Source organism: Ammospiza caudacuta, chromosome 3 (genome assembly GCF_027887145.1).
Source record: "Ammospiza caudacuta isolate bAmmCau1 chromosome 3, bAmmCau1.pri, whole genome shotgun sequence".
Classification (NCBI taxonomy): Eukaryota; Metazoa; Chordata; class Aves; order Passeriformes; family Passerellidae; genus Ammospiza; species Ammospiza caudacuta.
The window spans coordinates 108,201,459-108,228,618 of record NC_080595.1 but is presented as its reverse complement, the minus strand read 5'-3'; the positions used below and the strand labels follow the sequence as shown (position 1 = coordinate 108,228,618).

The 27,160-nt window shown below is 37.5% G+C and overlaps 1 protein-coding gene across 5 annotated transcripts in view; it reads left to right on the top strand.

Moving 5' to 3' along the window:
* USP45 (ubiquitin specific peptidase 45) overlaps positions 1–23,068 on the top strand; it is a 50,192-nt gene extending 27,124 nt beyond the window's left edge. Inside the window, exons 9-18 of one of the 5 annotated variants that reach the window (XM_058802791.1) lie at positions 7,668–7,755; positions 11,066–11,147; positions 12,126–12,217; positions 14,200–14,256; positions 15,596–15,739; positions 17,014–17,680; positions 19,360–19,457; positions 19,835–19,921; positions 20,366–20,519; positions 21,904–23,068. In XM_058802791.1, the coding sequence (XP_058658774.1) occupies positions 7,668–7,755; positions 11,066–11,147; positions 12,126–12,217; positions 14,200–14,256; positions 15,596–15,739; positions 17,014–17,680; positions 19,360–19,457; positions 19,835–19,921; positions 20,366–20,519; positions 21,904–22,037 (1,603 nt within the window). In that variant the 3' untranslated portion in view covers positions 22,038–23,068. Of the gene's footprint in view, positions 1–7,667; positions 7,756–11,065; positions 11,148–12,125; positions 12,218–12,386; positions 14,155–14,199; positions 14,257–15,595; positions 15,740–17,013; positions 17,681–19,359; positions 19,458–19,834; positions 19,922–20,365; positions 20,520–21,903 lie in introns of those variants that run through there. The other 4 variants (XM_058802793.1, XM_058802792.1, XR_009274604.1 and 1 more) reach the window with 4 other exon arrangements.
* The last annotated feature ends 4,092 nt before the right edge of the window (positions 23,069–27,160 follow it).

The following is a 27,160-nucleotide window of genomic DNA, read 5'->3' as shown; positions in this document are numbered from 1 at the left end:
ATTGTACTTGTCTTCCTTTTGATTCTTTGAGCTGTAAAAGGAAATGTGTGTAAAGTTACCTTACAGCATTTTTGAGTCAAACAGCAGTGTTCTTTGTTTAGCATTATCTACCTGGAAGAAAAATATATAGGGAAGAAAACTATATTGTTTTCTCACTCCTCCTTGTGTTTCAAGGCTCTCTCAAAAAATGTGAGTGCAAGAATTAAATTTGGCTGAGAAATGGGAGGAAAATTATTAAATAACACTAGTAGTTTTTTCCCAATTAGTATTAAGGATTGAAGGGAAAAAATGATGTAAAACATGTTTTGAAGCCCACCTTAGCAAATTGATTGTGAAATAATCACAATGCAGTGCAGTTCAGATGGGATGCTATTTTTAGAAGTGACAGGCATTTTGTGTCTGCTCTGTGTGTCTGTAGTCGTTGAGCAATGACAGTATTAAATCTCATCTATCTGGTTGTTCTGTTGTTGTCTTTTGATCATTAAGATGTGCATACACTTTAACTAGCAGCTGAAATTGAAGCATTTTAATGTGGTCAGCACACTTTTGCTATTTAGACAAATATCTGCTAGCTCCTACCATCGCTCTCCTTCATCCCTACTTCTTACTTTTGTTATCTCTGCAGAACACTTCTTAGATACAAATCCTTTACTAGCTCTAGCATAGCTCTACTATCAACAGCAAAAGTGTCAGCCACATCCTGTTAGTGAGAAGTTAGATGTTCAAGGGCAGTAAGGGGCTGGACAGGTATGACAGAAGGTTTTGGTCTTTAGATTGTTTTCTTATTGTTTGTGACACAAGTAAGAAAGGGAGGGTTTCAGAATATTCAGCAGTGTGCAGTGGTGAAAGTAGGAGAATGGGAAATCTTTATCTTTGCAAACTGAATACATTTACTATTTATTAGCTTTAACAGTATGAATGCAGTGTTCTGTCATGTCATTTTTACAAAGCCTTTTTCTTTCTTTTGTTTTAAAGTTGGCTTTCTATTTTTCATCAAAGTTGAAATGCAAGAGAGAGCAGGGCAAGACTGCAGGAGTTTCAGCTAGGAAGAAGTCTGTGTTACTGCAGCTTTCTCTGTAAAACTGCTTCTTGACTGCTGCCAAGAGGTTGTGTTAATGAAGTAATCCTAGAGGCAGGCACTACCCATGGTCTTCATATTGCATTAGCACAAACTCTTTTTATTCAAGAAGCAAAGTTGAAACAACAAGTTTCCTAAAGAGATGACAGGATAAATGTGTAAAAAGAACTGCACTGACACAGCTACCAGGGAGAGGAACATGGGGAAGGGCATTATTATTATGATAGTAATATTTTGGGTTTATATATATTACATAAAGGTTTGCTGACTCCAGTTGCAACCTCTTTTTATTTATTTTTTTTAAATTCATTCTTTCCCCATCACAGATCTTGCTGTCTCAGTGCAAGTATACAGTATGTCACCATACCTTTCTTCAGTAAAGAATTTATGAAGGAGATTGTACAGATAGTATAGGACAGAAAAGGGTGCAGATACTGCCTTGTTCAGCTGCAGCTCTGGCTTGTCCCTGAGTGGGATCCCAAAATCTGCAAGTGGATGGATATGTATTCACTGCTCAAGAGCAGTAAGAGAACTGGAACACGGTCATTTTCAGCTGCAAACTGCTTCTTTAAGTGTCTGAAGAGATCATGGTTTGATGTTCATAATCTTGTCTTGAAAGGACATTTGTGGGGCTCTTTTTTTTTATTAAATAATAAAAGAAAAAAATGATACCAAGTGTTAATTTTATCAAGTGGTGGAGTAGCCAGGTTGAAGAAGGGGAGAAGAAGAAAGAAGTGGATGAGTCTTTCTATAGCAACTGTTTAGCGTCTGGTACTAACTCATCCACTGTTAATTTTGTTAGTGTTGCAGCTGTCAGATGTTTTGCAAGGACAGATTGTGAGGATAGCTACAGGGCCCTTCTGTTGGTTTTCCACTGTGCTGAATATCAGGGCTGCAGACTTCTGACTTATCTGGAGACTTAGTGACTAACACAACACTGATGTATTAAGAGGACATAAATTTTATTTCCTTTATTTTTTATGATTGAGTAATTTTATTGGTGGAAGAACTCTTAGGTTTGTGTAGCAAGTAAATGCTGAAGCATGTAAGTCATAAGTCCAGAAAGGAGTTCAAGAATTTAGGTGCTTCAAACCTCCATTAAATAATTATTAATAGTAGTATTTTATTGCTACATTACCATGCAGGAAAAAATACTTCCCTAACAAAGATTTTACTGGTGTTCACAAAATCTACATAGGTCTTTGTTCTCCAAAGACCTTTATTCATTCTTCCTTCTCATGTGCAGAAAGTAGAACTGAAGGCAGAGGTGGGACTGGCAGAATGGAGGTCATGTGTGGTTAGGACTGTTGATATTAACAGAATGATAGTTTCAGAGGGGAAACCTAAACAATTCCACATTTATCACTTCTGAGAGGAAATGCTAAGGAAAACTAAGGTAATGTTATACAAGATATAAGAGATAAATAAAGCAGGGTTTTTCTCATTAAGGAGTCTTTTTGAGCCTTTTCTTTTTAAATAATACTGTATAACTAAGAAGATACCAAAAAATAATCTTCCTAGGAAAGATTTTTTTGCTTGCTTATTTTTCCCATTTGACTTTTACCATGTAATATAATAGCAGCAGAACACACATTTTGTTTCCTTTACCAGTAGTTGTGGATTATTTTGTGTCCTTGTCATGCCTCCATGTGCCTTGCTGTTGGTGCTGTGTCATGTTGAGGAGCTCTGACAGAGGAGTTTACAGCTTCTCCAGGCAGCAGCAGTTGAGAGATTGCATGTCTTTTTTGTCAGTAAACTTTGTCTGAGTTTTCATAATTTATGAGTGCAAAGTAGACAAATGGCATGTAAAAGTGTATGTTGGCAGCAATCATCTGTACATGTTCCCGAGCTTTATGTTCACTTATGCTCAGAAGGAAGACCTGTGCGGCATTTTGGAGAACACAAGTATTTTCAGTGTGTGGTATTGGTGAACTCTGTAAGCAGAGTTTATAGACAAAATGAAGAAGAAAACCAGTAATTTTATTAGATACATTGGCAGTGTATTCTCCATTTGGGTTAACAAATTTAGAATTTAGGGAGGGGTAACAAAAACAGGAAGCCTTTATGTCAACAGGGACATTGGGAACATTGGGAGTTCAGGCAGGAGAGAGCATGAAAAGAAGACATGACATCAAGAGAAGACAATGAATGATAAATTAGCTGTGCTTCTTTAATTGTCCTCATAAGAGTTCAGGGAGCTGTCTATGAAACTGAAAGGCAACAGATTTAGAGCCAGGGGAAAAAAAAGAGTTTTTAAGCATTTTATGAGGCTAACCTATGGAACCTGCTGTCAGAGCAGAATGCTGTTGGAAATCTTAGCAGGACTTAAAGGAAGAGAGAATAGATCTGGTGCAAGTAGAGGTATCTCATTTTCCCTTTTGGGGGAAGGTGAGACAAAAAAGATGAAATGAATTGGCCAGTGCATCCATAGGAGAGCAAAGTGCTGTCTCTCCATGCCCTTGAGATAGCACAGTTGTGCCTGGTGTTATCTGTTACTTACATGTGGAGGCAAGCCCTTGTTTGACTGGGCTCCTCCCAGGCACCTCCTACCCAGCAGAACTCTGTAGTGTGTGTACTGCATTACAGGATTCCTGTGCAGAAAAAAATCAAATAGTATCTGCTGGTTTCTGCTTCCAAGTGCTTACTGTTGTTTCTAAATTTATCCAAGGTATTAGGCTATCTGCTGCACAAAGTAATTCTTGAAAGGATGAGTTTGGAGAAAATTTTTATTAAAAACAGTAAAAGTATGTCAGCTCTGTGCAGTATGATTGAACGACTTTAATTGTATCCCAGTTCTGCTTTTTAAGCATAGCTTATTTCCCCTCAAATGAATATAATATAGGAATCATAACTATTAGCTTTTTTCTTTAAAATACTATGTTACAATGTAGTTTTTGTTATTAGGGCATTCTAGGAAGTAGATCATCATGAAAAGCATTTCTTTAACTGACAGTCAAGCAATTCTAACTGGTCTCCAGATGAGCAGCGAGAGGCTAGTGGATGAGATGTCACAGTTGTCCTTCACCACTTCTGGCCATTAGCAGGAGTTCAACCTGTTCTGTCATTATCCTGCTGACACTGTACAACAGGTTGTACTGCATTGGCACTGGCTTCCATATGTCAGCACATCTGTGAGCGGTCAACTCAACCAACCATCTCCAAGTCCCCACTTTCGCCAAGGATATTGCTTGAAGCACATTTTCAAGGAGACGAGAGCACACATCTTTTAGTTGTCAGATTTCTATGTATCAGCATGGTTTAATTCCTTTTTCTTCTCTCATACTGATTTATAAGTGTAGGGAGTTTTCAGTAAATGCATTGTGAAGTGTAAAATTCCCTCCTTTCTTTTTATTGTCATTTTTTGGTTTCCTCTTGTGGTTCCCCCCCCCCCCCCAACAAATGCACTAATTTCAAATATTTTTACCCAAACCATGAGATATTTAGAATTATATGCAACATTACATAGCAAGCTTTGTGCATGAGTGACAGATTAAATATATTTTAAGCAGTGTTAAAAATGACATAATTTGTCAGTCCAAGTAAATGACTCAGCCTTACAGGGAATCTTTACAAGTCGCTTTCCCTGCCAATTCACCTTTAAAGAGGTAGCTGTTACATTCCCATCATCCATTAAAATCAGGCATATAAATTTATTACAGGCCCTGAGAAGCCTAAATAATCTTGTACTTGTAAATGCACTGTGTTCTAACAAAATGAAAAAAACTCAAACCAAACAAAATTAAAAACTTCCATGGCTGAGTTAATTTTCTCCTCTCTAGTTTAAGCTAATAAAACTGTGTGGAACATGCAGGCAAATTATTTTACTTTGAAATACAAATTAGTAAATTAATTTGCACCTGAAATGATTTTTGTATACTCATCGGTGGGAGGTTACACTGCAGTAACCTCCCACTGCAGTGTGTGTGGGGCTTTATCCTGATTTGCATTGAAGATTTAGTTCTGTGAGGTGTCTCTGCAGTGGAAAAATACTCCTCCTGTAACAGTGATGGAATTTTTGCTTGCCCCTTTGTCAAGTAATAATTAATTTTTCTTCCATTTTATTATAGTGTCTCTTGAAAGACGTCCTACTTTTGTTGCCAAAAAATAACAAAATCCCTATTAGTACCAGGATTCAGAAGATGTATACGTGGAAGGTTTTCTTGCTAGACTGGAGCTATTAATGTGCCTGTCCTGGAGGAGATGGGCTGAATATACCCATTGGTTCTCACTGCCTCAGGAAAACATGAAATTTCTCATAAATTAATGATAATACTGTGGCTAACTAACCAGATTTCTCAGAATTGAACTGATTTTGGCATCTGGGTTTTTTTAGATTCCTGGACATTAAATGAGAGAAAACAGTTTTGGCAAATTGAAAAGTGAAACTGTGCATGCATGCAAATGTGCACACAGCTACAAATGTTATTTATTTTTTTAATGTATATTGAGTGTTTTATTGGAACCAAAATAAAGTTTCAGTGCTTTTCAGAATGTATTTGCAATTTATAATCAAATTTATTAGAAATCAAACATGTGATTTTAATAGAAGAAAAGATGGTATTTTAGGGATATTAAGCAAATTATTTAATTTTAAAGATTATTTCAATTTTTAAAATTTGAAATTAGTTTTTGATGTTGACTTGCTCATGAAAAAAATGCAATTTCAAAAGAATGCTTAAAAAAGTCACCCACTCTACTGAATCCAGATTTTATAGTAAGCCTCACAGTACAGTAGCATCATGAAATCATTTTTAACTAGGGATATTGTCAACTTTGTTTCAAAAACTAGATATAAAGTGCAAATTTGAAAGTATCTTATTTGTAAATGTGAACGTGTTGTTTTGCATATGGAGCTCCAGATTTGTTCCACTTAATTTTAGGCATTGACCTTAGCTATCTGAGTTGTCACCTTCAGTCCTTCTCCAGTTACACCCCACAGTGCCTGCAGGGAGCAGTTCAGAGCTGAGACCCTGTATCACCTCTTGCCTGTGCCCATGTCTGCTGTGCCCTAACAAGGTGTGCCCCAACACCTTGCCCAGCTTTACATTTTGCTGTTGTGGGCACATTGCACAGCTGGAGTGTTTTCTGTAATTTCTCCTGTCCACGAGCACAAACTTCTAAGGCAGATCTGAGCAGCTTTAGTGTATGAGTGGGATGGAAGCCTCACTAACCAACCCTCAAAACCCTGAGCAGCTGAAGAGCTCTGCTGGGCAAGGGAGATCATTGTGCCAGGGGAAATAGCAATATGTACTTGCAGCTCTGTGTACTGGCTGGCCATAGCATGCAGTCCCCAGCTCAGAGTGAAAACTGGCTCAGCGTGTGTTTAATGAAATTGAGGAGCTGAGTGAGTGGTTGGTTTTTGTGCCTGCTCTGCCAGTTGGATAAAATTCCTGTTTGAGCTGTGCTAATCCCCTTGTCCCCTGTGCTAGGTTTGGGAAGGGGTGCACAAGGTTACACCTGTGTGTGCTCACCTCAGACTGCAGCAAGAGTCACAGCGGCCATTTGGTGGCATTACTGGAAATTCAGGAACCTACCCACTGCAATCCTAAGTAACTTGCTCTAGAGGACCCTGCTTGGGCAGGGAGGTTGGGTTAGGTGACCTCCAATGGTCTCTTCCAACCCCTTGTGGTTCTGTGGAATCTCATTTTAGATTAAGTAGTTAAGACTGTAATTAAAGATCTGAAGGGTAACCTGCCTGGAAGGCCAGGTGTAGTTTGGCCAGTCAGTTACACAGTGTGAGCAGAGATGTGTTAATAGTGAATACTATTCATTCATTTGGGGTTGCAAACTCCAGAAGATTCAAACTGTTAATTAGGAGCCTTCTGGCTGTGGTAAGAAGAATCTATCTTTAAGGATCACCTGAAGGATGATGTACTCATCAGTTTATTTTTGTAATGTCCATGTACTCATGAGTTTATTTTTTCTTATTTCTATGTAATCTACGCCTAAAAAATGTGATATTTAGAGTACATTTAGCTGCTGTGAATAGTAAAAAAGAATTTAATGGTGCTTGAATAGTAGTGATTGATATTACTGAGTGGCTGTCTCAGAAATGATGCAATATTACTCCTGTGCAGTTGCCAAGAAGATCACCAGTGTAAATGGGAGCGTAGTCAGAAACTGATGTTTTTCCTCTTCTGGCTTGTGGGGGTGATGTGGATGCTGCTGGTGGTCTAAAAGGACTGTTCATGCACATTTGAGATTTCTCCTTGAGAAAAGGATGAGATAACAAAGGAGGTTAAGCACTTGGAAAATCTTTTTTCTCTCTCTTCCATGTCATTGGGAATGTCATGAATGAGTAGTGGTACAGAAGTACTGGTGTAGTCTGTCAGGAAAGGGCTGCTAGCATGGATGAGACTACTGGCAAATCTGTATTTTGGTCAGGCCATATTCCATAGAATCAAACTGCAACCCAGGTCAAAGTGCAACCTTGCTGAGCAATTGCCTACTGCACCAGGAGCTTCCTAAAGTCCCATGAGGTTCTGCAGGGATTGTACCTATTTGTATCCCAGCAAAGTGTCTGATGTTGACATTGTCTTGTTAAAAATCTCCCAAGATAATTAAAAATTCTTCACTGTTTCTTTCACAGGGCTCCTCGATTTAAGGGGTTCCAGCAGCAGGACAGCCAGGAGCTTCTGCACTATCTGTTGGATGCAATCAGGATTGAGGAGACAAAAGTAATGTCTTTGTGTGCCTTTTAAAAGTGAACTACTAGTGATTGCTTCAATGTTCTTCATGTTCCCAGAGTTTTAAAGATGTACTTCCTGAAGCAGGAGTGTCTATTTTCATTATCTTGAGAAAAAAATTTTTTGGAAAGATATTTGTTTATGTTCATGTTGATTTGTTAAAATAGTTGATTAGAATCAAACTTTCAGTTAGTAGGAGGAACATGATAAGTAGAACTTGACAATTTTAGGAATCCAAGTTGTTTGCCTTTTAAAAAATGAAAAAAAGGACATATGAGACATGAAGAAAGTAAAGGTGGTACCTCTGCATTAGCTGACAAAGTGAATTTTTAAAGCTTTGTATCAGAAATTAGCAGTTTTTAGCTAAGGGCCTGCCCATAATTTTAACCAAAAATTTTCACTGAAAATTGTGGGGGGAGAGAGGAAAATCTTGCAAAGTTTCTTGTGTCTCTTGAAAGTGTGAAGAACTCCTTGCTTTATCAATAAGGTGCTGCCTTTCATTTCTTAAAATCTACATCCAAATATGTGAAGTATGGAAGCAGTTTGTTATGTTGAAGATGTCCCTGTATAGTTTTTTTTTGTTTGTTTATTTATTTTCCTTAATTATTTGTGCTTCATGAATTGTTCATACCAGAAAGGGAGTGTTTGGTTGCTATTTTGACCATATCAGATGTAATCTGTCTGACTTAGTCTTCTCTTCAGATGATGCTTTGTGGTAAATAGCCTTTTCTGGGTCTCCTCTAAAGGAAGGCCTTAAATCTTGTACTGACCAGAGTACTTCCTCTTCCCTTTCGTTTAGTAACCCAATGAATGTTGTGATCCTGAGCTAAATTATGTCACAGATAAGATGTAAAGCTGTGTCTGAGCCTGGTTCCTGGCTCTACAGTAGAGCTGAACAAATCCTCATCCTGCCAGAATATGAATGTTTACTGGTCTTGTCAGCATTCTTGACTATAAACAGAACTGAAGTGCAAGAAGAAACAATCAAGCCTTGACACTCATGCTTAGAAAATCATGTCTTGAACACGGCACACAGCAGAAGCAGCTGACTTCAGTTGGAAAACAGTTGTTACATTTTTGCAGCAGAGAGAAACTTTATTATTTTATTTTTTTATTTCATGTAATAAAAGGTGAAAACTCCGTTTTCTTGACAAAGGAGGAATCACAGAAAGCAGGATTATTGCAACAACTAAGCTGCTTCTCCAGGAGGTGCTTGTGCTTTCCCCTCAAGTCAGTCCCCTGTCAGCTTCACCAGTGGATGTGCATCATTGCAATAACCTGCATTAGCATTTGCCTTTTGAGTCATTTACTATTAGAGAGCAGTGACAGCTACAGTACCTACCTCAAAAGAGTGATGGAAGATGGTAAGAGTTTATACTGATTTTTGGGTAGTATTTCTGCCACTCCATCAACAGGCAGAGAGCCGTGGGTGCCACCCTGCCCTGCAATTACATCCCACTGCTGCCCTAATGGTGCATGACTGCAAACACATCTTTATCACCTCAGGGTGCTCTGCCACCGACAGTACTGGGAAAAGCTTTCTCCCCTCCCTCTCTCTGTTTTTTTTTTTAATTATCCCATGTTTCAGGTCTGTAGATGGCAGACAACCAGCTGGGCACAGGCAGCAGCCTGGCCATCCCTGCTCCCCTATCCCTGCCAGGATTAGTTGTTTTTAAACCTTTAGCTTTGATGAGAAATACACACAATACATAACATAACACTAGTTATAGGAGCTAACCACAAATCCTGTTATACTTTTGCCTCTTGTGTGTGGTTTTGTGTTTGTGTCTGACACCAGTGCTGAACTTTTTCGTATTCCTAAGGGAAAAAGTTTGGAAGTGTACACAAGTGGATTTTCAGCTAAAAGCTTGGCCATATAACAATAAAGATGACATAGTGTCTGTGTCCCCAGCAATGTGGGCTGGAGATGGTTTCACACCGGGGCCTGAAGTGGCTGAACCCTGCTGCTAATTGATTAATGTCTGCTGCCATTGTCCACAGCACCCTGCCCATTCAAAGACTATGTCTTTCTTTGACCTAAATAAATGGTTCAACGCGCTAATCCCAACAAAAGGGTTGCTTATGGCCCTAAACCCATTTATGGTGCTCAACTTCATGAATTACCTATTGATTAATCCTTTTAGTATATTGTTGGCTTTAAGATGAACAAAGCTGAGCTCGGGGCAGCGGGAGTTAATTCACAAGCCAGGTCACATACTCATAAGGTCGGAGTATGACTTGGTCTGATGGGTGCCTGAACTGGAAACCAAACCTCTGATACTGTCTGTCATCCTCACACTGCAGTGATATGTGGCTTGGAAGTGTGCTTTGCTGCCTGGAAACTAGAGCCATCTATTAATCTTTTCCTGTTAGGAGAGAGGGTTTGAGTTGCTTGCAGAAGGTTTGGTGTTTGTCTCTTAGAATGGTACTTTGCTCCAAGTGTGACTTCAGTATTTAATTATAAATGTCATTTGCACACCAACAAGGGAGACTCATACATGTTGCTAGAGTCTGTGGATCAGAGAGACAGGACATGTACCAGGAAAAGGGAAAGCATAGTAGCTAGAGTTAGGGGACCTGATTCATCCTCCTGCTTCCCTCTCTGCAGCATGTCAGAGGTTGGGCTTTTCTACCCGCCCATGCAGTTCTGCTGCCAGGAATACAATGGCTCTTCACTTCCAGGCAGTTGAGAAATAACAGGGAGAAGCACCCCCTGTCTGGAGGGACAGCTACAACTCATTAATGAATTTGCTTCTTTCTCATCCTTCTTTCAAAACTGTAGTTTTTAGGAGTTTTTTTTTTAAACAAAAGTTGGTAACATTTACATGAATTCATAAGAAGTTTTCTTTCTCTTCTAAGGTTTTCTTACATACCTCTGGAATTGGCAGTGTTAGAAAATAAACAGAAGTGATAAAAATACTGCCCAAACACAGTCACTGAAGTTTGGCTAATGAAAGGCTCTTAGCTGCCTTCCAAGTATTTTGTATCCTAGTCAATCAATGTAAGTCCATTTGCAGTGGGAGAGATTGATATCTCTCTGAAAATCTGAAAATCTCATAGTTTCTTGGTAACCTGTGAAGTGCCCTATGATGGTTCCCTTTTAAGGGAAGGAAATTTTTGGGTGATTATCTACAAAAGTTAAGCTCATGGAGTTTTGACATTGTTAGTGAATAACAACAATAGTTTTACAATATTAAATTACATTTATTTTATGGAAATAAGACAAGATATAGTCTAATAAAATATGACTAGGTTTTAGAATGTTTACACTTAAAATACCTTGTTTTATTTTTACTTCTAGCGTATACAAACTGGTATCTTAAAGGCATTCAATAACCCAACTACTAAGACAGCAGATGAAGAAACTAGAAGAAAAGTCAAAGGTATGCAACTCTTTATTGAAAACTTCTAAAACTGCACTAGTCTTTAAATACCATTGTTTTCTGAGCTGCCTGTTGGGAGCAGGAGATCTGCAGTGCCGTAATGGCCAGGCTTTATTCTGTGTTACTCTAGTGCCGCCTAGTGCGTACCTAAAGTGCAGAGAGCTTAGTGTGTGCTGGCTTGCATCTATTTATCCAGGAGAAAGGCTCCCCAGAGTTAATCCAACTCTTAATAATAAGTAGAATTTAATTTTGTTTTCTAAAATAGCCTGTTCTATATTTGTTACATAGTCATAATTACTTTATACTCAGAGAGGCCACTTTCCATAAATTAAACTAATTCCTCTCAGTTGACTGGTACTGTGAGCACTCTAAATACAATTACAAAGTCAAGATAGGCAGCTGTTTCTAAAGAAGGTTTTTTTTTCAAAAGAAGAGGTTTTTGTGTTTTTTTTTCATGTTTGTTTATTCAGTAGTTCTAATTTGGGGGATTTTGTTTTAATTAAAGTCCTAATGATTAAGATCTTTTGTAAGTTATCCCTTTCAAATCTGCAAAAGTTAAGGCATAAAGATGTATTAGAAAAGGATTTTGTTATGTTTTAGAGAATTATAGTTGCAAAAACCATTTTGAAAGGGTGAGAATCTCTCTGCTTATCCCAGTGTCTATATCAAAGCAATGCAATATTATTTACTCAAAAGAAAACTGAGATATAAAAAGCTTTTTCTTAAGAGATGCAATATTATTACTCTGTTACAGAAGGTGGGGAAGGGAAGGATAAAAGGGAACCTTCTCACTAAAATATTTTTAAATGTTGAGATAACACAGTATATGATGTATTGGTTACTGTATTGTGTTCAAAACATTTTGAATATGTTTAAAATTGTGCTTTCATAATATATCTTGGGAAGAATTTTGTTGTACTTATAGTGTGGCATTGGATGTGTTATTTTTCACATTTAAAAAAAGCAATGTTTTTTCAGCATATGGAAGAGAGGGTGTGAAGATGAACTTCATAGATAGGATCTTTGTTGGTGAATTGACTAGCACTGTCATGTGTGAGGAATGTGAAAATGTAGGTATTCTGGAATTTGGTTTGATGTGGAATAGATCACATACTGGTTTGATTACATTGTCTTGAAAGTATAAAATTGTGCTGCCAATTTTATACTTGTTTGTTTGTTTGTAAAAACAAGATTTTATTGAAAGTTTCTCATTTGAAATTATTTATTCCTTCTTTAAAGCATTATCCTCCCTGACCTAAGAAGAGGGATCCTTTGAATTCAAAAAGGATTCAAGTACTGAGCTTGATTTTACATCTGACTTAAGGCTGGAGGTTCCAAATTCTATAATCATATGTGTTACATGCCAGTGTTATTTGATATTTTTGAAACACCTATTTTAACATAAATCCTCCCGCCTGCTCTGCTGGGATACACCTGAAAATTGGAAATTACTTACTTTGAATTAGAATGAGTGGGAAAATGCTAAAATGACTTCTTTTTCTTTGAAATATTTTTTATAATTAACATAATAACCCTAATGAACAGTATATTCCTTTCATAATTAATATTACTGACATTCCATCATAAATGCTTTCCATGATCTTTATAATTTTCTTTTAAGTTTGACAGAGAAAAATCTTAATTGCATGACTTTTTAAATTGGATGTTACATTTGTGTTTGGTTTAAAACATTCTATTTCATATTATAGAGATTAAGTAAATTAATCAATCTGAAAAATTAAGCACAGTCCTGCAGTGCCAGGTAAACTTCCCTGTGTGTGATGTGCAGATTACTCTTCAATGTGCTGCTAGTACCAATGAAGAACTTTGACCATATAAAAAATAGAGGTTGTATGTATTTTGCATGTCTCATCTATTTTTGCTGGCTTCTTATATTCTGCCTGCACAGGACTTGAGAATATGCTAGCTGTAGCCCTTTGAGGAAGAGTTTAGCATTCATTTTCCTTTGCCTGCACTGGCAAGGTATTTTTGATACGTGTTTGTTCATGCAAAGCGACACTTTAGAGGAGCCCCTGTTTGGACCTTGCTCACCAGGCAGGCAGGCAGTCACCAGAGCTGCCTGCTTTTGATCCCATTTATTGCTTTACTGGAACCTAAACATTCCTCAGTCCCTGGCACAACAGGTAAATTAAGCTTGCAGTCCATACCAAGTGTCACAGGTGGAAGATGGGGTCACAAATACAAGAGAAGGGACATGGTGACAGTAATTGATGGCATGGCTGTGACTTAAATGTAAAACATGATTTTTACTTCCTTTTTTAAGGTTTTGTTTTTCACAGTCTTTTCAGAGGTAAGATAAGTCAGTTTTGGAAGGCATTCGAGAACAGCAAGGGAGAGAGCCTGAGGAACTTAGTGATAAAGGCAGATGGAAAGTGCTGGAAGAGATTTTCTTTAGGTATGCTTTGTAAGATGTTTCCAGCTCATATATGGCAAAATGAAACCTCAGCACAAAAAAAGAGGTTGGTTTTTTTTCAAGGCCCTTTTCCTCTGTAATTGGATTTATTTTACCAATTAGTACATGGTGTCAAAAAATCTAACAAAGCTTTTGACTGTAACCAATAAGGCTGACTTAATCTTAACTGAGAGCATGAGGTTAGAACCTGTCACTTAACTGTCATTAACCAGTCCTTGCTGCATAACAGCTCAAACACCTGTGCAGAAGTGTCCAGAATCAGGAGACACTAAAAGGTAGCTTTCTGCAAAAGGGTACCACAGGGGCCCACTTGAAACTCCATCTGGAGCTCAGAGAAAGTGAGCACCACACTGCTTCAAGTCAGTTCATGCCCAGACTGATGGCCTTGCCCTTTACCTTACATGCTGACGTTTTGTGTGGTGTTAGAAAGAAAATTAGACTTAACTTAATAATTTTTTTTAAAGTTAGTGGAAAGTTCTTCATTGTAGTTTCATACATCTTGTAAGTAATTAGCTTGTTGTATAGTTTTTGATAACAAATTGATTAAATAAAGGGAGCTATGTACTAAACCCATATACTCTTCTTTGTGTTGAAGTGCATTTTCTCTTTTTCTTCAAGATTTCAACAGTAAAAGAACCTTTCATTGATCTTTCACTTCCTATAATAGAGGAGAGGGTAAGAAACAGAATATGTAATAAGTACCTATTGCTTCCAGTGGATTGTTTTTAATAACCTTATGAAGATACTTATCCATATATGCATAGTTTTGATTTAAGCCTAAAAATGTAACCTTGTCCATAAAGACATGTACTGTTATCCATCTATTCATTATATGATTTTCTTTTTATATATATATGCATATAATGTCATAAGTTCATGTATCTTTAAATCAGTCCAAACTTGCATCAAATGCCTATAGTAACCCACAGAATATATAGATCTAAGATTAGTTTAATTTAATAGTATGTACTTATATAACTACAATGATTATAAGCCTTTTTTTTTTTCTTTTTGGAGGTCCAGAGAGTCAGATTCTAACCTATTGGTTTGTATCTAGAGAACCTGAGTCCCTTGGGCTGATGTTTACCTACAGGATGAGACACTTTAAAAATGGATATTCGAGTTTATTTATTCTGGAGTTCTCAGCATTTTATGGATCACCTCCATTAGCTGCAGAGGAACTGTGTTCCTTTGAAGGCATAAGCTATTTTTTCAGGATTTGGGCTTTTCATTTGAGAGTAGTGGGTGTGGGTTGGGAATGGTTCTTCCTCCATCCTGCGTATATTCATCTACATTTAAGGGAGAGTAATTAATGTAATATTATTTCTGTACAAAATGTATTTTTCTCCAAACTCCAGTTTCTTTCATAACCAATTCTTCATCTTTGTTGGTGCACTGAGCACAGATGCCTGTGGGACTTTAGGCTTTAAGAGCATTTTGGGTATCTGGGCCCTTGTGCTTCCTGGCTCCTGTGTGTAGCAAGGGAGGTTTGTGGGTTCTGGTTGAGGGTGATTTCTGTGGCTGTTCTGCAGTGGCTGCACTTGTTTGAGGATGGGCATTACTTTGCAGCCAGCACTTTGCTTCACAGGTGACTGTGCTGCTGCCAGTAATGTGATGGGGGGGTGTGGCAGCTCTGTTGTCACAGGCTGCGCCAGGGACTGACTGAGGGGGACCTGTGTCCCTTTTGATAAAGTCACATCTTGTACAGCTATGGATGTGCTTACACAATAGTAGAATAGATTATTTTGTGTTGTATTACATACAGAAATTCTGTATCATTCCTATTTCTTGTGGCTTTCAGTTGAACCTTCAGAGACACTGACAGTGAGTTCATGATTAAAAAAAAATTAGAAAGTAGCCTTATATCACAATTCAGGGGGCCATTTAATTGGTTTTATGTAGGTCACTGTTTTCCAAAATAAAGGAAAAAATCCACGTGCATTCATTTTTTCTGTATGCAAAGGAATACAAAATGGACATGTTGCCTTTCCTAATTTCCTGTCTAATTTCTTAGGTTGCAAAACCTGTGCCCTTGGGAAGAACAGGTAAAAGTAAAAGTGTACAGGAGACAGATCTTGGTCAGTATAATTGTTCTTCTATCAGTTCTCTGAATAATCAACCCAAAATTGTCAAGAAACACACTTTAACAAAAGATAAGGTAAGAACTTAACTACTCACACTTACCAGTCATCCTGAGTTAACTCAGGTTTCTAGGGTGACTGAGAACTTCTAAGGAATTTTCATACATGTCAGTTGGATTTTCTAGTATACATATAGCTGACATGGACTTGTTTTAAAATATTTAGGTCATCATTAGAAGCATGAGAAATGACAGTCATTGGTAACCATTTAGCTTTCAGTTACAGGGTTTCATTTATAAGGAAAAAGAATCTGCAGGCTAGTTTCAGTTCATGTTGCTTTTGGGACTGTTGCAAGGATCTGTGCTCTGTTGAGTACCATAAAAACCCTCCTTCATCAAGTCCTAACACATTAAACACATGTGAGGAAAAAATACAATGTATAAAATACAACATATAAAACACAAAATATAAAAGAATGATAGGAGAAGAGAATGAGACAGAAGTAGAAAATAGCCATGAGGTAGAAACAAAAGAAAGGATGGAAAGTAGTAGTGCAGAGACTGATTGTTCTAGAAGAAAAGGCCTCAAACTCAAACCATTGAGATTAATGGAAGGATTTCCATTGGTACCACTGGAATTTTGATCCAATTCAAATAAAGGGAAAAAAAAAAGGGGAAGGAAAGTTGTTAGTTTCCTTTGGGAAGTAGCCAAACAAAAGAAGGCAAGAAAAGAGTTGTGAACATTTGCAAATCACCTAAAATTATAGCAGCTTTGTGGGTTCAGTTTTCTAAATCTATAGGAGTAGTTTTCTGTGGAAGCAATCTTTTACTTCTTCTTGCAATCTTGATTGAAAACAAAGTCAACTTCAGATGATATTGAAATCAGCAAACATCCTCCTAGGGATGCCTTAGTTAATTCTATGACAAATGCCCATAAGGCAGGTTGAGTTTTTTCTGGAGCTGCTCATCAACTAAGGCCTCTCATGGGAGGTCAGGGAAGTAACTTAAACTTGAGGACCTTTTAGAAGCTTAAATTGGATTAAGTGAATACCACTTCAAATGTGCCGTGTACAGCTGTCACAAAGTGAAATTAATTCGTTGTGAGAAGTATTGATCTCACAGTAAGTATAAGCTGACTTAGCTGACTGGGATGTAGGTTTCTAATCCTAAGTTAGTTTAAAAACTTCTTAAGGAAATCAGCTATCTTAAACATGAGAGATGGAGAATATAGAACAATATAAACCCCCAATAATTTGCTTTGCATTTGTCATGTTGTGAAAGATTGGTTCGCTTACAAATCTGCTTCCTGTTTCTCCCCTCTGTTACTGAAATAATAATGCCATCATTTACAGAATCAATTGAACCATGAGAGACGGCTTGCCAGAAAAGCTTCCTCAAAGGAAGAAGAAAGAAGCCCTGTTATCCTGCAGGAAAAAGCCAAAAAGCTGGAGCTGGAGGGTGGCTCTGGTGTCCTGTTCTCCAAGGAGCCCTGTGCAGAGGCGGCTGTCAATGGGAGCCAGACGGAGGGCAGTGAGAAGGAAGCCAGCCGCTCCGAGAGCAGCTTTGATGCCGACAGTGAGGCCTCAGAAAGTGAAAGTGCTTCCAAGCAAACAGCTCTGAGCCCCCCCAGCAGCGTGCCTGGTGGGCATGGGAACCCCTTGAACCCTAAAACGCCGCACAAGCCGAGCGACAGCACCGAAGAGATGATTTCCAGTTCCATATCCAAGCTTAGCTTCTGTGAGCCTGTAAATGAAGACAAAAAATCAAGTTGTGGAGATCCAGCATTGGGTTTATCAAATAATTCCATGTTCTCAGTAGGCAAATCCTCACTTTCCCAAAACCCTCAAAATGCTTTCCAGACACTTTCCCAAAGCTACATAACCAGCTCAAAGGAATGTTCTGTTCAGTCCTGCCTTTACCAGTTCACCTCTGTAGAGCTCTTGATGGGGAACAACAAGCTTTTATGTGAGAGCTGCACAGAAAGGAAACAGAAGTATCAGAAGAAAACCAACTCCACAGGTAAAGTGCTTGTACCTCTGGACAATTTCCAGCATTGCCTCCCAAAGCCTGTGTGCTGGCTGCTCTTCCATTGCTCCAGCATGGGCCTCCCTGCCGTTAAATAGAAAATAGAAAATGTCTCTCCAAACAAAAATTGTAACAATTTAAAACTTCACCAGGCAATGGCAACAGGACTAATTTTTATATTAGAACATAATGGTAGATATAACATAGAATTCATTTTGCATCTTTATTCTGTCCAAGATAAAGAATTTAAAGATGACTGTAAACCAAGTATATGCATTGCTCAATACTAATGTTTGCTGCTGTTTCTGTTCCTTACAATCCTCAAAGCTTTGACATATATGCTGCAAGATTCCGCTCCTGTAGCTTACATACTCAGGAAAGTAATGTAATTATGTTTGAAAAAGAGGCAAAAAAAGAGAGTTGCAATGAAGAGAGAAATACCAAAAATTTGTAAGAATGGAGATGAGACAGAAGCACCTTCTTATGACAGTGTTTTCCTCAATGCTTGTAAAGCCCAAGCAGACCATTAGAGTTCACTGAATAAGAAAACAAATTTAATGAAAACTTAACACTTTAGAAGGACTGAAGGGTTGGGGCTTTCTTTATATAGAGAATTTCAGAAGAATAAAAAAATTAAGCTCTTCTGATAATTTGTCAATACAATAAAGGGAGTTCATATAATAACAAAAAATTGCCTGTTTGCTGTGCACTTATAGATACCTGGGGAGATAAAATTTAAGCATGAGTAAATTCAGAAAAATTATTTGTATTTTATAGTCATACCTTTAATCATCATTGGACTATAAATGCCATATAAATAACACTTTGGTTCCATGGGCACCATAGAAAAGCAAAATCAATTCACAACTACTCATTATTTATTTTTTCCTTCTAAAACGAAAGACATAAAAGGTCACCCAATCAACCATTAAGTGCTCCATTATACCTCAAATGAACTATTTTCTTTTGAACATATATAAAAGCAGTATATTAATTTTTTCAGCAAAACCAGATTCTAGTGGCATGTTCTCTTTTACTGTGGAGCTTTTCTGTGGAGTTTTCACTGTGCTACTTTTGGTAAGCACCCTGTGTTCTGTGCCTTCTGCACCACAGGGGGTTTGGAGGCCACATATCCCAGTCCTGAGTGCTGAAGCCAGCAGGTTCTGAAGCTTCCTGAAATAGACAGCTCTCCTCAGACATTTCTCTTAAATAAGTGTAAAGTATGTAGTCATGCAGAAAGAACTGAAGAAAGGAAAACTCAATTCTTAGTGATTAGGACATTAAAACAGATAAAGAGACTTGTGCCTTCCAGTTTTTATGCAGGGATCATCCATTTATTTTAGGTTTTAACAGGAAAGTTGGCTGCTATAGTAACAGAAGATGTAGTTATCTCAGTGTGCAAGCTGACCTAGATAGTGGACAGGCTTCCAGCTTCTGATCTGATTTGCACAAGAATGGCTAAAATAATGCTCAGATTTCGCAGATTATGTTTATTAATAACTAGAAAAATGAGAAAATATTTTTGTTACTCCACAAAATTTCCCTTGTGTTTTATTTAACAAGTACAAAACCATCACAGCATAGATCTGTTCTGTCAGATGTTTAGAAAGTACTTAAAAAATTCCATATGACTGCCTTCACTTTACATATTATTTTGATATTCATAAATACAGAAAAGAAGATGGAAGGTGTCTACACAAATGCTCGGAAACAGCTGCTGATTTCTTCAGTTCCTGCTATTCTTATTCTCCACCTGAAAAGATTCCACCAGGTAAGAGGCCAAATCCCTCTTGTATATTCCTCTGCCTCACTGGTGGATAACTGGTGGTTCTTCAAGTGTCATTGTAGGTCCCAATACTGCCTTTTTAGATGGAGACCTGGTAGAAGCACTGTTTGAAACATGCTGTGTTTGTTGTGGTTATTCTAACACCTTCAGACTACATTTAGCCATCCTGATGTATCCAGGGAAACCCCTTGCGTGTCCATCATGTTACTGTAGCACTGCATTGGAAACATAACAAAGAAGGTTTAAATCAGTTAAAATCTTACTCTTGGATTTGGTTAATTTTAACAGTATAATGATACACCTTAGCTTAAAAAAGCTACCTCGTAAAAATATTTATTTTACAGTTTTTTTTTGTTTTGAAGGCTGGTTTGAGTCTACGGAAAGTAAACAGGCACGTGGATTTCCCATTGATTTTAGACTTAGCACCATTTTGTGCTGCATCTTGCAAGGTACAATTTCAAGTCTTTATTTTTGTTGTACTTCAGCAGTTGGTGTCCTGACCAAAGTTAAATTGGATTGATGGTGATGATGATAATGATGATTTTTAATTAAATTGTAGAGTGAATTTTTCAGATAGTGTCTTGATATCAGAACTGTAACTGTGTACAATCCCATTCATATCAAGAATATCATAGATGTTAGCTGATGTTAGTTAAGCTGTGGTGCCCTGGTGGTGTTGGTGTATATAACAGCATTAAGGACAAGTATTACTGTCTCTATGGTAACTAAATTAGTAAGACTACTGAGTACTTGTAATAGAGGTATTTTGCTGTTGGAAATGCTGTGGCTGGCTGTTTGCCTCTTTTGGAATCATACTGCTGCTAGCTACTTAACATGCCTGTAAAATTTACTGTGAAATAATTCACCTTTGTTTTGTTTTTCTGGGAATGCAGAACGTTATGGATGGTGCAAGAGTGCTGTACAGTCTGTATGGAATAGTGGAGCACAGTGGCTCAATGAGAGGGGGTCATTATGCTGCATATGTGAAAGTCAGGACATCCTCCAAGAAACTGCTGGAGCACATTTCTGCCACTAAATCTGTTCTGGGTACGTACAAACAGAGCTTCCTTTCCTTTACTGTAAACCAAAAGTAACTGTCTGCAGGGATTTGTAGCAAATAATTTTTTAGCTGAGAATAATTGTGGTTTTTAGATAAGTTGTAGAAGCCCATCCCAGGATGTGCTCCAGGCCAGGCTGAATGGAGCTCTGAGCAGCCTGGGCTAAGGGAGGTGTCCCTGCCCATGGCACAGCTGTTAGAACTAGATGGTCTTTGAAGTTTCTTTCAACCCAAACCAACCTATGATTCTATTAATTATTCTTTTTTGTTGTTGCATATCCTACTTCTGCTATTAGTGCTATATAGAACTGAGTGAATAATGGAATTTTGATTCAGCTATTAAACAGATAATTGAGGGAAAATTTTCCTCTCTTTCCTACTCAAAATAATACACCCTGATGAATAGTTGTGCCTGGTAAAATTTAATTATTTGGCATATTTGGTATCTGAAAATGCTTTAGTACACCAATCAAATCCATTACATTAAATTAAATTACATTTTCTGAATATTTGAGCATGTTGTGTATCTTAGATATTTTAGGATGGGAATTTTTTAATACTTAAAAATCTGGAATACTCTGGTTTAATGTGAACAGCAATAATCTTTTTCATGGAAGATACAAGATTTGGTGTAGGGTTTCTGTTGGCGTTTTGAGAACAGCACACTAGTTCTTTTTTATTAATACTTGATGGATATGCAGAACAGATGATTGGGGATACAAGCATCATAAAGTCACCCTAGGACAAGAGTGAAATAAGTTTCCAGGACAGAATCTGTTAGTGAAATATTTGCAGCGGCAGTAATATGTTAGGCTGTCAAAGTTAGGTAAATATATTTACTGTTTCCCTTCTTGGGGGAAGGTGAGAACCAAGCATTATCCTTTCTATGCTGTGTAGTATCACTTTGCATTTGAAGCTTATTTCTCAGAATGACAATCTTTTACATTATTCATGAAATCAAAGTTTCCTTCAGTCTTATGTTTATCTTGCAATGATTATTAGAACAGATTAGATCTTTTCATGTTCTTAATTTCACACCGATCAGCTTTTAAAGTAAGACCTTTTCTCTATGTCAGAACTGGTTGTGCTCTAGTATAACTTCTGTTGGAACTCAGCAAACTGTACTGGAAATATCTTAGGCTTTCTAAAAAAATATGAAACCATGGCAGCATTCATTCCTAGGCATTGTCTTCCACCAATTACTCTTACAGTGGTCTTTGATATGTAAGTTTCAAACTGAGTAGCAGACTGTATCTAAGTAATTAATTACTCTGGTACATGACAAGCTTCTCTTGCTTTTTGAAATAGCCACTGTATTTGCTTGATGATGTTGTGAAAGACAATAAAAACATTTCTTTTGCTTCTGCATTTCAGGTTTGAAAGAAGCCATGGGAGCCTCAGGAGGACAGTGGGTGTATGTTAGTGATGCCCATGTTCAGATGGTTCCAGAATCAAGAGTACTAAATGCACAAGCATATCTACTTTTTTATGAAAGATTATTACTATAATTCTTAACAGTTTAATTTCAAAGAAGATAGTGTTATTTAGTTTATCTTATTTAAAGCTGCAGTGGTAAGAGTACCTGTAAATATTGTGCCTTTATCTTGTAGAGAATTTATCATATTTTGACTCTGAAGTTCAGTTAAACTATTATAAATATCTGAATGATTCTCTTAAAGTATGCACTTTGCCAAACATGTAAAATTCCTGGGTTCATTAAAATGCTGTACCATTAGAATGTAAGATGATGTCCTATCCTACTGAGGTCTAGGGAGAGTTTGTTTTTGATTATAATAAAGATAAGCTTTCGCCCATAGTTCTAGAACAGTTGAGAATAGAAATACTGATAGAGCTAAGTGCCTGGATTTGCTGGTGTACAGTAACAATACAAAGTGTTCAAATTTTCTTGATCCAGTCCAGACCCTTCCATCACTGGGCTGGGTGTCAGCTGTTAAGATTTCTGCAAACAAGAGCCTGTCAAATTGTGTCACTTCCATGTGTAGTAATTGGAAGGCAGAGTCCTCCAGAAGGGAGTGACAGCAGCTGTCTCTGGGCAGTGCTGCAGTGCACTTTCTGATAAGAGCTGGGAATAGATTGGGAGAACATGGCTTCTGGATAGTGGCAGTGATCCTCAGATACCCAGTACCCTTCCAGTTGTCTCCAGCTGGCACTGGTATAGCAATGTACTCCTGTTTCAATAGAAATATGTACTTGGTGTGCATAACTGTATCCTCTGAGATATATGCACACACCATAAATCCATCAATAGACATTGTCATTTTACCTTCTAGGGAAGAGAATTGCAAATAATTTCTGTATTTAGTAATTTTTCAACTTCACAATTATGACAATGTACAGCATATAAGCTTGTGTATGTACAGAGTTTAAAGCATAATTCAGTAAATTCTGTTACTTTTGGTTCCAAACATGAACTTGTTTATCTGTTCCTGAATACTTTTCTCACAGGAGTAATAAACTATAAATTATTTTTGCACTGTGTGTGTGAGTTGGACAGTAAATGATGACTTTTACCCACTGATACATGTCTGGACTTCTTTTGTCAGCAGTGGGGGACAGCAGGAGTGCTAGTGGCAGAACTGGTTTCTGTAGACTGGGTGACTGCCTTGTTTTGAGGTGTTACTTCCTTTGGTAATTTCTCATTTCCATCCCAGAGAGTAACAGATACATTCTAAGGTCAAGACCTGATGACTGCTTGAAGTTATGTGGTAATTAAATTATTTAATAAGCAGTTACTTAAATACAAATTACTTCTGTAACAGTTCCATCCTGTATGACTTGCTCTTTGGTAGAGAAAAAATGTTAATATATGCTTACTGTTGTCATTTATGGTAATGTTTTTTAAATGAAAAGACATGCTGTCCCTATTACTGTCTGTACCACATGTTGTCACACCTACCTGCCTGACTCCCCTGTTCTCTACCTCTGTTTCAGAGCTTCATCCACTTGCATTCCCTCTTTTGCATAGGAAAACGGCACAAGCTGCTAGAATTGCATTTGCTCAAACTGCTGAGGTGTATCTTACAGCCACATGACTTGCACATTCTTGTGCAGGCACTAGGGATTGTTAGGCCATAAAACTGATAGGCATAATGGAGAGAACCTCTGGTTGCACAGCATTTTATTTTCAAAAGGAAAACTCCTCTATTTAGATAAAAATTAGGCTATGTGTTTTGGGCAAAACCATGTTTTTTCCTTGTACAAATTAAAATTGTCTCAGTCTATCCAAAAGTAGTAAAAATCAGAAACCAAGCAGCCAGCTTTAGCTATCTGTATTCCAGCTAACAACATCTTAACCCAAGTCTACACTAAGTAAGAAAGCAAGATAATGTTTAGATGAGAGTTGGTTAAAATACCATAATTCTCTTCCAGCTCCTTATCTTCCCATACTATTCATCCACCTACACACACTTTATCTTCTTTGTATGTAACTGATCAAAACCCAGAATTAGTTCCAGGCAACAGTGGTAGCAAATGGCAACTAAGTATCACTTGTGTGACACAACCTTGCTAGGAGGGCACAGGGAGTGAATCCTCACCCTGAAGCTCACAGTGAGTGGCTGGCACCTGACCTTGCTCTCCTTGCTGACTTTGGAAAACTACTGAATTTAGGTGCCTGCATGACTCTACTTTTTAGCCTAGACTGCACAGCTAGGAGAGAAACAGAACGAGGTTCTTTACCTGTTACTTCCTACTTTTAATGCTATTTTCAGGAAATTCCTGAGTGATCTTTTTAACTGTTTAACTAGTTCAATCTTTAAACTCCTTTTTAACTGGAGTTTACAAGCTGTTTGCTGAAATTTTCCCAAGTGGACATAACTGCCTAGAATGTCATAAAAGATGTTGGCAGGATTATTTTCTCATTAACAGCCAGGAAACATTTACTTTTATTTACAGGTATTTTATAGAACATGGAGAGAAAGTGCCATGAAAAAGAGCCAGTGCCTTTATTCAGGATAGCCATCACTGTTGCTCCTGGAGGAGGTGTTCTGAGCTGAAATAAAAAGCTATGTTGGCAGGAACTCTGTAAGCCTTGAGTCAGGAACAGGTATGAAAATATGATAGAAGGAAGCATTCTCTAAAAATGAAGGAAATAGGTGAAGTTATGCTTTCAAAATGAACAAATTGATGACCAGTGCAAGACTTCACACACAATTTTAGATGCAAGTCACAGCATCCTTTACACAGGCCTAAGTCATTTTGTGTAAAGTTTGACTCTAAAGAAACTACATAAATGTGTATACTGAAGACTTCTTATAATTCTTTATCAGGAATTGGAAAAGAAGCTCAGAGCATTCTGGGAAAACAAGAGATCTATATCTATACATCTCTCTATAAGAGATATACATCCTATATGTATATCCTGAATGTTAAGTATGATTCTAGAGTCAAGGAACTGGCAGTTTCCTGCAACTACCAGATGTGTGAATGCTACTGAAAAGCTGTATGTTTTCAGAATTTTAGTGAAGGGCTTGAAAGTTTAAGACTCTCCTTAAAATGTCTTATGTTACCAACCAAAAATCTCTTCAGGCTGACAGCATGTACTCTTTACAGAGCTTCACCACACTTTTGTGGTCCCCCACCCTGAGAAAGTGCAGTAGCCTGGGTCTTCATGTGGCAGAGCTTCAAAATGGCTTTCCCCTCATCCCACCCTTCTCACAAGGGCACCACGGCTTTCTTCATCAGCTTCATTTGTTCTTTATGTTTTTGGGGTCTCCATAAGCCTCTGTGTCAATGTCTTTGCTTTCATTGATCCTTAGGCATGATGTAGTGGTTCCCAATCTCATCCCTTATTCTGTGAGCTTGCAAGGCTCTGGCAGGAAGAGCTGCTGCAGCTGCAGTCTGGTCTGTCCCCACCACCCACTGGCTCTGCCTACAGGCTGCAGCACTGACCCCTGAGCAAAGCTGTGACTCCTGAGCAGCTCTGCTGAGCAGTCACAAGACAGTGCCTGTAAAACAATTACAAAGGATTCAAATTAAATAGTTCCTCACTCATCTGTAAGTAAACCTCACCTATGGGAAGTACCTGATTTACATATATGGACAACCGGAACCCCCTACAAGTTTCCCCAGAACAGAGGCCTCAACAAAGACTACTCCATCAGCTAAGGAGTTAGCACAGATTATAAGAAAGAGCTTTGTTATCTTTGGATTTATATATCATTTATACTAAAAATGGCAAAAAAGGATGTGGAGATTTACTATACTAACCTGTCTACAATATGTGTACAGACAACATATTTGCATTAGTCTGTTCTCCTAAGAGATGGCTACAAATGGAGGGGAAGGAAAAACAAACCCTGAACTTTGGTGCCCAAAATGTACACACTGTAATCGCCTTTGTTTAGAAAATTAAATCCATGCAGTCTGCCAAACCTTCCTCCCTTGCCCATCTGCACCCTCTGTGTGCATCAGTGAAGTGCTCTTGCCTGTGCATTTCAAGTGGTAGCAGGTGAGAGTGGTTTATAAATCCATTAAAAGGCTGAAATGTCTTAACTTCACCATTTGCTTCTCTGGACCCTTCTTTTTTATACTAACACAAACTGAATCATAAAGGGACATGAAATTAATGCCTCTATATTCTCAACCCATTATAAAAATCTTATTTGAACATATTGGTAACAAACTAAGAAAGGAGTAATTTCTTTAGCAGAAAATCTAAGATGTATTAAAAAGGAATCGAATTAGATGGGAACAAAGAAAGCATTTAAATACAACTCTTCTGTTAACAATAATTAACAAATTCAATTTTCATGAAAAAGCACACCTCAGCTTTAGCTATCTGTATTCCAGCTAACAACATCATAACCTAAGTCTACACTAAGTAAGAAAGGAAGATAATGTTTAGATGGGAGTTGTTACAACAACCCTGATTAAACAAAGATTTCATACTCCTTAGTTTTCAATATCTGGACTCTATTTTGCTGTACCCTGTACACATTTATACATTTGCACAAAGATTTGTATATCTATTGGAAAGAAATGCCACTATTCTTTGGTAGAACCATTTCAGTCTAATTATTTTAGAACAGATTATTGTTGCTTCTGTGTCTTTTTATCATGTCTTAGGCTGTTATTTTGCCAGCTGTTCTAGCTGTTGTACCTCTCCTGTTGGTGTATAAACAAATTGCAGAAATGGTGGAAAAGTGATTATTCAAAATGATTAATAATCTATTTTTTTGTAAATGGATTATAAAATATATTTTCAGATGGATGTCTGTTTGTGCAAGTCAAATACTTTCTATGTACAACATTACATAAGAAATCTAAGTTAATTTTTATGTTATAATAAAACCATTGCAATGCACTGCAGCCACTTCAAAACTACTTTGTGTGTACATTTCACTTATATAAAGTTATAAATACTTCCATCATCATTTATAGCAGCAGAAAATACTAACTTTTAAGTGTCAAGAATATTTCTTACATCTATTGCAGCTTCCAGCATTTTTCTAGCACAAAATGTAAAGGTGCAGAATTGCTTTTAAAAGAAAACAAGAGCATTTATTTTGAGTGAGTTTGTGACCTCTTAGCAAATAAGGTCTAACTAGCTTTGCTAGTTTAGGTTTTTTTTTGCTTTTGAGCTGTGTAACATAGGAATTGTTTTAATGTA